This window comes from Salmo salar, chromosome 22 (assembly GCF_965601325.2).
Source record: "Salmo salar chromosome 22, fSalSal1, whole genome shotgun sequence".
In the NCBI taxonomy this organism is placed as follows: Eukaryota; Metazoa; Chordata; class Actinopteri; order Salmoniformes; family Salmonidae; genus Salmo; species Salmo salar.
Window position 1 is genome coordinate 6,559,660 of NC_138312.1, and position 12,406 is coordinate 6,572,065.

At 41.4% G+C, this 12,406-nt stretch overlaps 1 protein-coding gene across 1 annotated transcript in view; it reads right to left on the reverse strand.

The window, feature by feature from the left end:
- LOC106582664 (kinesin heavy chain) overlaps nucleotides 1–12,406 on the reverse strand; it is a 161,271-nt gene that overhangs the window by 51,280 nt on the left and 97,585 nt on the right. Inside the window, exons 11-17 of the mRNA XM_014165938.3 lie at nucleotides 11,952–12,100; nucleotides 11,022–11,254; nucleotides 9,145–9,213; nucleotides 7,263–7,349; nucleotides 6,905–7,024; nucleotides 6,565–6,711; nucleotides 2,776–2,964 (exon numbers count right to left, since the gene is read on the reverse strand). Of these exons, the coding sequence (XP_014021413.3) occupies nucleotides 2,776–2,964; nucleotides 6,565–6,711; nucleotides 6,905–7,024; nucleotides 7,263–7,349; nucleotides 9,145–9,213; nucleotides 11,022–11,254; nucleotides 11,952–12,100 (994 nt within the window). The remainder of the gene's footprint in view (nucleotides 1–2,775; nucleotides 2,965–6,564; nucleotides 6,712–6,904; nucleotides 7,025–7,262; nucleotides 7,350–9,144; nucleotides 9,214–11,021; nucleotides 11,255–11,951; nucleotides 12,101–12,406) is intronic.

Consider the following 12,406-nt stretch of genomic DNA (forward strand, 5'->3'; position numbering starts at 1 on the left):
TCTTTGCTAGGTAAAGCACCGCCTTATCTCAGCTCACTGGTCACCATAGCAGCACCCACTCATAGCACGCGCTCCAGCAGGTATATTTCACTCGTCACCCCCAAAGCCAATTCCTCCTTTGGCTGCCTTTCCTTCCAGTTCTCTGCAGCCAATGACTGGAACAAACTGCAAAAATCACTGAAGCTGGAGACTCATATCTCCTTCTCTAACTTTAAGCACCAGCTGTCAGAGCAGCTCACAGATCACTGCAACTGTACATAGCCCATCTGTAAATAGCCCATACAACTACCTGATCCCTATACTGTTATTATTTCAAATGTTTTGCTCTTTTGCACCCCAGTATCTCTACTTGCAAACTCATCTTCTGCACATCTATCACTCCAGTGTTTAATTGCTATATTGTAATTATTTCGCCACTATGGCCTATTGATTGCCTTACCTCCCTTATCCTATCTCATTTGCACACACTGTATATAGACATTTTCTATTGTATTATTGACTGTATGTTTGTTTATTCCATGTGTAACTTTGTGTTGTTTGTGTCGCACTGCTTTGCTTTATCTTGGCCAGGTCGCAGTTGTAAATGAGAACTTTTTCTCAACTAGCCTACCTGGTTAAATAAAGTTGAAATAAAAAGTATTTAAAAAAAACAGACTTGTGGAGGTCTACAATTTTTATTCTGAGGTCTTGGCTGATTTCTTTTGATTTTCCCATGATGTCAAGCAAAGAGGCACTGAGTTTGAAGGTATGCCTTGAAATACATCCACAGGTGCACCTCCAATTGACTCAAATGATGTCAATTAGCATATCAGAAGCTTCTAAAGCCATGACATCATTTTGTGGAATTTTCCAAGCTGTTTAAAGGCACAGTAAATGAAGTGTATGTAAACCTCTGACCCACTGGAATTGTGATACAGTGAATTATAAGTGAAATAATCTGTCTGTAAACAATTGTTGGAAAAATTACTTGTGTCATGCACAAAGTAGATGTCCTAACCGACTTGCCAAATCTCTAGTTTGTTAACAAGAAATTTGTGGAGTGGTTGAAAAACAAGTTTTAATGACTCCAACCTAAGTGTATGTAACTTCTGACTTCAACTGTAGGTGTTCCCTTTGTCCAGGTGGGAAAGGGCAGTGTGGAGTCCGATTGGTTCGCGCATGTTCTGAGTACACGCCCTGGTTATCTGTCTGGCCCCGTGGCCTTGTGAATGTTGACCTGTTTAAAGGTCTTGCTCACATCGGCTACGGAGAGTGTGATGAACATGTTTTTACAAACTCAGAGTTTTTTCCCCTAATTGTAAAACTCAAATTGGAAGTTACATGCAGCCATTTAGGCAGCATATCAAACACAAGCAAGACACAGATACAAAGTCTAATTAGCGATTGAATGTTATGTTTTCATCCTCATTGCAAACATTGGCTAGGCAGGAGGCAGACAGGCAGTCAGTAGTACTGTTTTGTTCAGCAACTCTGGCTGGTGGCTATGCTATGGCAGCAACTACAAAGATTAGCCCACATCAGGGATGGGCAACTGGCGGGCCGTATGCAGCCCGCGGCACCCCTTTTGTAGGCCTGCAGCCGGGGGGCCCCTATTTATTTTGTAAGTCACTCTCACTCAGATATCATATGAAAAACTGCAAACAGTTCTCTCCAACCTATGGCAAAATGTGTAGAATTTCAGGAAATTAGTTAAAATGTTATAACATTTTAGTATCTTCTTTTGCTAGCAAGTTGGATGGGCCCCTCCAACAAATCTTCACTTAGGGCCGGCTCTGATTGCATACGTGGGGATGGATGTGGGGATGCAGACCTCTGAGCCACTGCGGCCCCTCCTGATGAGTTACGATTTTTTTGTGTTGCCCATCCCTCACCTACATCACAAAAAACACAGAAGGTGTTCTTTAATGGAAGCCTCTCCCACATAATCCAGGTAGAATCAGGAATTCCACAGAGCAGCTGTCTAGGTCCCTTAATTTTTTTAATCTTTACTAACAACATGCAACTGGCTTTGAGTAAAGCCAGTGTGTTTCTGTATGTGGATGACTCAACACTACACGTCAGCTACTACAGCGACTGAAATGACTGCAACACTTAACAAAGAGCTGCAGTTAGTTTCAGAATAGGTTGCAAGGAATAAATTAGTATTTGAAAAATCTAAAAGCATTGTATTTGGGACAAATCATTCACTAAACCCTAAACCTCAACTACTGTAAATCTTATAATGAATCATATGGAAATTGAGCATGTTGAGGTGACTAAACTGCTTGGAGTAACCCTGGATTGTAAACTGTAAAACATATTGATACAGCAGTAGCTAAGATGGGGAGAAGTCTGTCCATACTAAAGTGGTACTCTGCCCTCTTAACAGCACTATCAACAAGGCAGGTCCTTCAGGCCCTAGTTTTGTCCCACCTGGACTATTGTTCAGTCGTGTGTTCAGGTGCCACAAAGAAAATTACAATTGGCTCCAAACAGGGCAGCACGGATGGCCCCTTGGATGTACACAGAGAGTTAACATTAATAATGTGCATGTCAATCTCTAATGGCTCAAAGTGGAGGAGAGACTGACTTCATCACTAGCATTTGTGAGAAGCATTGACACCCCTTCATACCCCACAAGACATGACACATTAGCAATAATTTCTAGTGAAAAAACACAAATATAAAAAATGTGTGGAAATAGCATTTTGGAATTAAACTCTTCAAATGTACTTCTAGTAAACCCTTGATCCTTCTGCATATTAAAAGGTACTCTGAGTATGCCCTGTCCCTGACCTGTGAGATGAGGAGTTGGCAGGAGGACAACTCTCTTCCCGTCTCCTCCATCTTCCTATGACACTCCATCTGAAGGTTCTCCAGCTGACGACAGCGTTTCACCATGGACTTGACCTCCGACTTGATCTTACTGATGTAGAGACGGGCCACCGTAAACTCCTCCTCGATCGCACCCGTTATTTCCATTGGCTGGGGGAAGAGACAAAGATTACCATTATCATTGATTCAATATGTTCCTATATGTTTGCTTTGGCAATGTATATGGCTACACTTTCCCCGCCAATAAAGCCTTTTGAATTTGAGAGACAGAAAAAGGAGATAGAGAGCTGAACAGGGAGTAGGAGAGAGAAAGAAAAACTTCTGCAGTTTATTTGTAAAAAACAAACATCCATTATATTACAGATCATTTAGCAAACGCCACATCAATTACAATCTAAGTATGATAACAGTGATGTTGTTGACAGACAACTCTGCTCTATCTCCCTGACAACTGGCATGCTGTACTTCTGATGAGGGCCTTTTGGAGTGAAAAATATGAACTCTTAAAATCATAAAATGAGAGAGAGCTGTGCCTATCTGGGCCTGTATTCAGAAAGTATATCTGTGTGCTGACAGGATCACGTTTGCCTTTTAGATCACAATGACTAAGATACAGTGGCAAGAAAAGGTATGTGAACCCTTTGGAAATACCTGGATCTCTGCATAAATTGGTCATAACATTTGATCTGATCTTCATCTAGGTCACAACAATAGACAAACACAGTCTGCTTAAACTAATAACACAAACAATTATACATTTTCATGTCTTTATTGAACACACCGTGTAAACATTCACAGTGCAGGGTGGGAAAAGTATGTGAAGCCTTGGATTTAATAACAGGTTGACCCTACTTTGGCAGCAATAACCTCAACCAAACGTTTTCTGTAGTTGCGGGTCAGATCTGCACAATGGTCAGGAGGAATTCTGGACCATTCCTCTTTACAAAACAGCATCTCAATCGGGTTGAGGTCAGGACTCTGACTGGGCCACTCCAGAAGGCGTATTTTCTGCTGTATAAGCCATTCTGTTGTTTATTTATTTCTGTGTTTTGGGTCATTATCCTGTTGATTCCCCCATCTTCTGTTGAGCTTCAATTGGCGGACATATAGCCTAACATTCTCCTGCAAAATGTCTTGATAAACTTGGGAATTCATTTTTATGTCGATGATAGCAAGCTGTCCAAGCCGAGCCAGCAAAGCAGCCCCAAACCATGATGCTCCCTCCACCATACTTTACAGTTGGGATGAAGTTTTGATGTTGGTGTGCTGTGGCTTTTTTTCTCCACACATAGTGTTGTGTGTTCCTTCCAAACAACTCAACTGTAGTTTCATCTGTCCACAGAATATTTTGCCAGTAGGGTTGTGAAACATCCAGGTGCACTTTTGCAAACTTCAGATGTGCAGCAATGTTTTTATGGACAGCAGAGGCCTTTTCCGTGGTGTCCTCCCATAAACACCATTCTTGTTTAGTGTTTACGTATCGTAGATTCGTCAACAGAGATGTTAGCATGTTCCAGATATTTCTGTAAGTCTTTAGCTGACACTTAACCTCATTGAGCTTTCTGCGCTGTGCTCTTGCAGTCATCTTTGCAGGACGGCCACTCCTAGGGAGAGTAGCAACAGTGCTGCACTTTCTCCATTTCTAGACAATTTGTCTTACAGTGGACTGATGAACATCAAGGCTTTTAGAGATACTTTTGTAACCCTTTCCAACTTCATGCAAGTCAACAATTCTTAATCGTAGGTCTTCTGAGATCTCTTTTGTTCGAGGCATGGTTCACATCAGGCAATGCTTCTTGTGAATAGCAAACTCAAATTTTGTGAGTGGTTTTTATAGGTCAATGCAGCTCTAACCAACATCTCCAATCTCGTCTCATTGATTGAACTCCAGGTTAGCTGACTCATGATTCCAATTAGCTTTTGGAGAAGCCATTAGCCTAGGGGTTCACCTACTTTTTCTTCCTATACTGTGAATGTTTAAATTATGTATTCAATATAGACAAGAAAAATGTGTTAATTTGTGTGTTATTAGTTTAAGCACACTGTGTTTGTCTATTGTTGTGACTTAGATGAAGATTAAACATTTTAGTCATTTAGCAAACGTTCTTATCCAGAGTGACTTACAGTAGTGAATGCATACATTTCATAAATTTTTTCTCCATACTGGTCCCCCGTGGGAATCGAACCCACAACCCTGGCGTTGCAAACACCATGCTCTACCAACTGAGCCACACGGGAAGACAACCACTTTATTCACATACTTTTTCTTGCCACTGTATATGGACTGGGGAACCTAGCCTTGACCTCCAGTGTTCTAGGAGAGGTTCTCAGAGATAAGTGTTCAGCGTCTAGATCAGCACTCCTATTTTTTTATACAGGTGTACAGGCCATACACGCTTAGAATTATTGGTGACTCGAGGAACCCTGGAGATCCTCATGGAACCCCTGGAATTCCTTAAGCAACCATTGCTAGTCAATGGTTCATATTTGCACCTTCAGTTAGTTGAGGGGTTCTTGGCGGAAACTTGAATGGTTCAATGTAGGAACGGGTTCCTGGTGGAACCCTGGAGTGGAGGCGTGGCTTAGTAGTGGCGTGGCTTTAAGATAGGGGTGGCAGTTGGCCTAGTGGTGAGAGCATTGGGCCAGTAACTGAAAGGTTGCTGGATTGAATCCCTGAGCTGACAAGGTAAATATCTGTTGTTCCGCCCCTGAACAAGGCAGTTAACCCACTGTTCCCTGGTAGGCTGTCATTGTAAATAAGAATTTGTTCTTAACTGACTTGCCTGGTTAAATAACCTGTTAGAGCAAATGTCATTACATCTGTTAGGTTGTACTGCCATTAGACGTTAAGGTTGAACAGTTTTGTAACTTCAATTAAGCTAACAGAGGTGTATGATCCCCTCAAAAGCCTATGCAAATCCCAAAGTTACCACTTATTACTGTATGTAATCAGCAATGTTAATATTATATTAGGATATATACTGTAAAAAAAATATCCAACAAACATTTTAATTTGCACAAACTTAACATGATGAACAGGAAAAAAAATACAAATTTAAGCTAAAGGGTGACCAAAAATAAATATCTGAAGGCCAAACCTCCAGTAAGCCACACCTTCAGTCTGATAGGCTACCACCTCTACATTACATTATTAAAAATACATTTTTCAGAGGGGAAACCTTTTTCAACTGGAAAGGTTCTGCCTATATGGCAACCCAAAATGTTATTTCAGGCACCTTTACTTCTATGAGGGGGTGTCAGGTAGCCTAGTGGTTAGTGCGTTGGGCCAGTAACCGAAAGGTTGCTAGATCAAATCCCTGAGCTGACAAGGTAAACATTTGGTAAACAAGGTAAACATAACCCACTGTTCCTAGGCTGTCATTGTAGTTAAGAATTTGCTCTTAACTGACTTGCCTAGTTAAATAAAAGTCAAAACAATAAGTGTAGTCTTGGTAATAGCAGACCACATGAAGTTGGTGGCACCTTAATTGGGGAGAATGGGCTTGTGTTAATGACTGAAGTGGAATCAGTGGAATGGTATCAAACACATGGTTTCCAGGTGTTTGATTCCATTTGCTTCATTCTGGCCATTATTATAAGCTGTTCTCCCCTCAGCAGCCTCCACTGTAGCATATGTACCAGTTTGATGTCCTTTTTGTTTAAGTAAAAGTCAGGTATCAAGAATCAACGATCAAGCAAAGTCAAGTTAACTCAGAAATCGTCTTTTTACAACTAAAGTAAAGTACTGACCAGTTTGATGTCTTTGTTGCCTACGATGGCACTGAACTCAGAGAGGTCCCTCATTAGGCCGTTGAGAACCTCAGCGATGCGTTTCCTCTGATGACTGCTCACTTCCTGTAGACGAGACAGCTCCGCCTCAATTCGCATTAAGTGGGCCTGGAGTTGGGAGGAGAAGAAGAGACTTTGACTTCTCTTTTTTAATTGAACCTAACCCCCCTGAGACACACACATAAACACTCACCAAAGGAATAGAATGATCGATAGAACTGTAGATGGACAGATGGATGGGGACAGATGTGCGTAAAGGACGGACGAACAGATTAAGTGTAACCCCCTCCCCCTGACGTACCATTTTCTTGGCCAGTTCCTCAGCCAGTAGTTTGTTCTGTAGACTCTTATCCTCCACCTCCTGGCTCTTCTGATCGTAGTTAACAGCCAGCTCCTCTAAGGCCTGTAGAACCTCCTTCACCTATACATTTACATTACATTTTAGTCATTTAGCAGACGCTCTTATCCAGAGCGACTTACAGTAGTGAATGCATACATTTCATACATAATTTTTTTTTCTTCCCGTACTGGCCCCCCTATAGACCACAAGTGAAATAAGTAAGTGACTTTATTATTGTAATTTACTGGCTGTATATGTATTAAATTGTCAAATAAATTCAATCAATCAATCACTCAATTAATTAAATCGGCCAACCAACCTCCGCCTTGGCAACGTCACTCTCCATCTGTAGTCTGCCCAGCTCTGATGACACCTTCTCACTGTCCCCACGGGAGGAGACCAGGAGCTGGGAGTCACACAAAAACCCAATAACCATCACTCACTTATCTTCGATAGCTCCTTAGAGTGTAGCACCTCAACATTTGGGCCAGTTCCCAGGCTGAATAACCATAGCATTACAGATAAAAGGAAAGTGAAGACAGATTATCCAATGTCAGTTGAGTTCTCAATACTACAATTGCCAAATGAAATTACACTGAACAAAAATAACTGCAACATGAAACAATTTCAAATATTTTTACTGGGTTACAGTTCAAGGAAATCAGTAAATTGTAATAAATTCATTAGGCCTTAATCTATGGATTTCACATGACTGGGAATACAGATATGCATCTGTTGGTCACAGATACTTTAAAAAAAAGTAGGAGCGTGGATCAGAACACCAATCAGTATCTGGTGTGACCACCATTTGCCTCATGCAGCGCGACACATCTCCTTTGCAAAGAGTTGATCAAGCTGTTGATTGTGGCCTGTGGAATGTTGTCCCACTCCTCTTCAATGGCTGTGCGAAGTTGCTGAATATTGGTGGGAACTAGAACAGCCTGTCGTACAAGTCAATCCAGAGCATCCCAAACATGCTCAATGTGTGACATGAGCTTCCAGGAATTATGTACAGATCCTTGTGAAATGGGGCCATGCATTATCATGCTGAAACATGAGGTGATGGCGGTGGATGAATGGCAGGACATTTGGCCTCAGGATTTCATTATGGTATCTCTGTGCATTCAAATTGCCATTGATAAAATGCAATTGTGTTCGCTGTCAGTAGCTTATCCCTGGCCATAACCCCACTGTCACAATGGGGCATTCTGTTCACAACTTTAACATCAGAAAACCGCTCGACCACACAAGCCCCTAAATGCTGTCTGTCATCTGCCTGGTACAGCTGAAACCAGGATTCATCCGTGAAGGGCACACTTCTCCAACGTGCCAGTGGCCATCGAAGGTGAACATTTGACCACTGAAGTAGGTTACGACAACGAACTCAGTCTTGTCAAGACCCTGGTGAGGACGACGAACACGCAGACCAGATTCCCTGAGATGGTTTCTGATAGTTTGTGGAGAAATTATGCATTTGTGCAAACCATAGTTTCATCAGCTGTCTGGGTGGCTGGTCTCAGACAATCCCGCAGGCGAAGAAGCCGGATTTAGAGGTCCTGGGATGGCGTGGTTACATGAGGTCTGCGGTAGTGAGGCCAGTTGGACATACTGCCAAATTCTCTAAAACAACATTGGAGGTGGCTTATGGTAGAGAAATTAACATTCCATTCTCTAGTATCAGCTCCGGTGTACATTCCTGCAGTAAGCATGCCAATTGCACGCTCCCTCAAAACTTAAGACACCTGTGGCATTGTGTAGCGTGACATATCTGCACATTTTAGAGTGGCCAGTAATGATCATGCTGTTTAATCAGCTTCTGTCAGGTGGATGGGTTATCTTGGCAAAGGAGAAATGCTCACTAACAGGGATGTAAACAAATTAGTGCACAAAATTTGAGACAAATAAGCTTTTTGTGTGTATAGAACATTTCTGTGATCTTTTATTTCAGCTCATGAAACACTTTACATGTTGCGTTTATATTTTTGTTCAGTATAAATTAAATTAAATCACCCTGCAGATTCATTTTTCATTTGACAGTATTTTTGGCACAGATCTCTGCTCTTTTGCTTGACAAAAATGTCAATTAATCTTCTCCTGCCAACTACTCAGTCTAAGTGGAGCTCAGATGGGCTGAATAATAGAGGGACAGAGGAAGATAGATGAGGAAGCACGTTGGGCTGAGTAGAGGGAGGGTGTTGTACCTCTTCCTGGTCCAGCATCTGCTCCTTCAGCTTCTCCGCCAGCTGACTCTGCTGGTTGATCTCATCATCCTGTGTAGAAACACACACACACACACACACACAAACAGTGAAAACCAGGTATGTTTTACAGAGCATTATGGGTAAAGTAAAGAGACAACCCACATGAAAAAATACTATAGTATACTATGGTATAAATATCGTACTATTACTATATTTTTTATAACAGAACATTGTTGAATACTCGTTCTGATTGGCTAGAAGGGCATTCTAGAATGGACATTAAAACCAGATAATGGGACAGTTGTAAAAGGAATCGGGACAGTTGGAAAATATTCACTAGGCACTATATGTGTGGTTTAGGTTAATTTTCCATCCTTTATGGATCTGTCTGTCAAGAAGCAGGAGGTGGCAATTGCCCATGTATTTGTCCATGTAATATGTATAGCTAGCTAGCTAGCTGATAATGTTTGCAAGCTAGTACCAGTAGCTAGAAACTTTGCACAGTGTCAGTTGGCTAAACATAGTGGTATTATGTACTTTTTTATTTTTAGTTAGCTTGCTAACACTTGTTTTTAAGAGTCAGTGTTTAATCACGAATGCTGCTGACAGATATAATAGGCTACATTGACCACATCAAATTGCCTAGCTAGCTGAAGACAGATCATGTCAGTTTTTTCTCAATCGCATACAAGCAATTTTGGGATCTGTGTTGAAACGTATCTATAACAGAACAGCAATGATCAAATGCTTAAAAACATTTACAGAACTTCTGATCATTTTCTTGCCTTACTAATAACTATCAGCAATAATATTTGATGTGTATGAAATTGTTTGGTGCAATATGCAAAGAGAGTAATTGCCTATAATATGCACTTTTGGATAGTTGTACTTCCAATTTTGATCATCATGATTTAGTGATGTAATGACTGCAAAGAAAATGTATTGATCTGCTGGGATTTTTAACCTCTACAGGATCGGTCCCCTTTTGATGCATCAATATCTATCTATGCAATATGGCAGTATAATATAATTTTGATGAATCTATTTATGTTTTGAGAAGGCAACTACATATTGAGAAATAATTTACTGTTTAGCAAAGGACACATAGTTCTGTAATGTATGTTGTGAACTCTGTTTTGAAAATCAACACAAAAAACAAACAATTATTGAGAAAAGCTATAATTTCAGGGGATGAACTAGATAGCTAGTGATCTCATTGATTGATTTCCTTGACATCTATTAGTGGTGATGACAGTAGTCAAACTGACAACTTTACCAGGATGAGTTTTGACTCAAATACTTGTTTGCTTAGCTAGCTATCTACAGTACATACCAAATAGGTAGGCCACCCACACGTATCTGAAAATACATGATCAATTGATGTTTACTGATCATGAAGTGCATGCAGTTACTTGCTGTATAACTCTGATGATAGACCTAAATGTGGGAAATTGTTTTGCATGGAATAAATTGTAAATTAGTAGTTAAGACTGTGCTCTTCAAGAGGGGATCATATTACAACCAAATAGTTGTAACATTTATTTCACATTCTCTTGAAAATGACACTCAGTTGTTAATGTTTTTAGCTGAGCTGGAGGTCTCCTTGCCCCCCAGAAGGCAAATCGAACACTCTGCACCGTATTGTGATGCTTATTGATAACAACCTATAGTATTCTGCAGTATACTACAAAATTCCATAGTATGTGCTACACATGATCAAGGGATACTACAGTGTAGTATAGTATTTTACCAGAGGATGCTGGTGGGAGGAGCTATAGTAAACTGTAGTATTTTTTATGTGGGAACAACACTCCACTTATGTCACATCAAGCACCAACTTCAAATAGAAGTTACAGTTTGTGTGTGAACCCCCTCACCTTGTCGTCCAGCTGCTTGTAGAGCTTGCGTATCTCCTCCTCATACTTCTGTCTTTCCTCCTCTGAGATCCTGATCACTATAGAGGAGGAACTGTCTTCTCTAGGCAGCCGACTCAGACCGGAGGAGGAGCTCTCTTCTCTGGGGAGCCGACCCAGACTGTCTTCTCTGGGTATCAGACACTCAAGAGGCACAGCACCAGGACACAACTGATCCAGCTCTGGGTCCTCCTCATCTGAGGGAGGGACAATGAATCATGAGGACAGGCCTCATTGGGGGAGGTATGGGTGTAGGGGTGGGTGCGTGTGTGTGTGTGATTTTCTTTAGGGCTAGCCAAGGAGGCCCAGTGTGTGTGTCCCTCTCTTTATGTGGCTCTGGAGCAGCAGACGGAGTGTCTACAGTCTAAAATATATATGTGTGTGTCTACAGTATATAATGTGCCTCTTAGGAGATGTTTATTTTTTTTATTAACCTTTATTTAATTAGTTAAGAACAAATTCTTATTTACAATGACAGCCTAGGAACAGTGGGTTAACTGCCTTGTTCAGGGGCAGAACGACAGATTCTTACCTTGTCAGCTCAGGGATTTGATTTAGTAACCTTTCGGTTACTAGTCCACCCCAGGTAGCCTAGTGCTCTGAGGATTACTAAAATATAAGAATCCATAAAGCATAAAGGCACAAAGAAATCTGCCTCCAGGACACCGTGGGAGTCGGTAATTAATCTTCGAGAGAGTGTGTGTGTTCATGTGTGTGTTTGCCTGCTCGTGCCTGTGTTTTTTTTCGCGCATGCCTGTGTGTGTGTACGTGTGTGTGTGTGTGTGTGTGTGTGTGTGTGTGTGTGTGTGTGTGTGTGTGTGTGTGTGTGTGTGTGTGTGTGTCTCAGTGTCTATGTGCCTGTGTGCTGGTGTGTGTGTCCATAGGTGGCCTCACCATTCCTCCATCTGTTGAGCTCAGACTCCAGCCTCTGTACCGTCTCCTTCATCATCCTGTTCTTCTCCTTCTCCTTCTCATACTTCTTCTTCCACTGTTCTGCCGTCAGCTCCAGATTCACTGACGCTGTGTTCCTGATCGTCTTAGCTCTGGGGGGAACAGAGAAAGACAGAGGAGATGGTAGTGAGACATAAGGCTGTATGAGTTAGGTCCAGATTGTGTAATTGTATGGATTCTATTGTTCTGGATTGCCTTAGCGATTCAATGGAACACGCATAGGTAATGACTCAGTTGGATGAAAGACATAGGAGAATGTAGTGATGTATAGATAGGCTCTGTGAGTTTGACATGACATTGTTCTTAGGTACAGATTCTATAATTGTATGGATTCACTCTCGCCAAAATCTGTCCAGAATAAGCCCAATGTGTTTATATGGGTTTAAAGGGGAATGGAA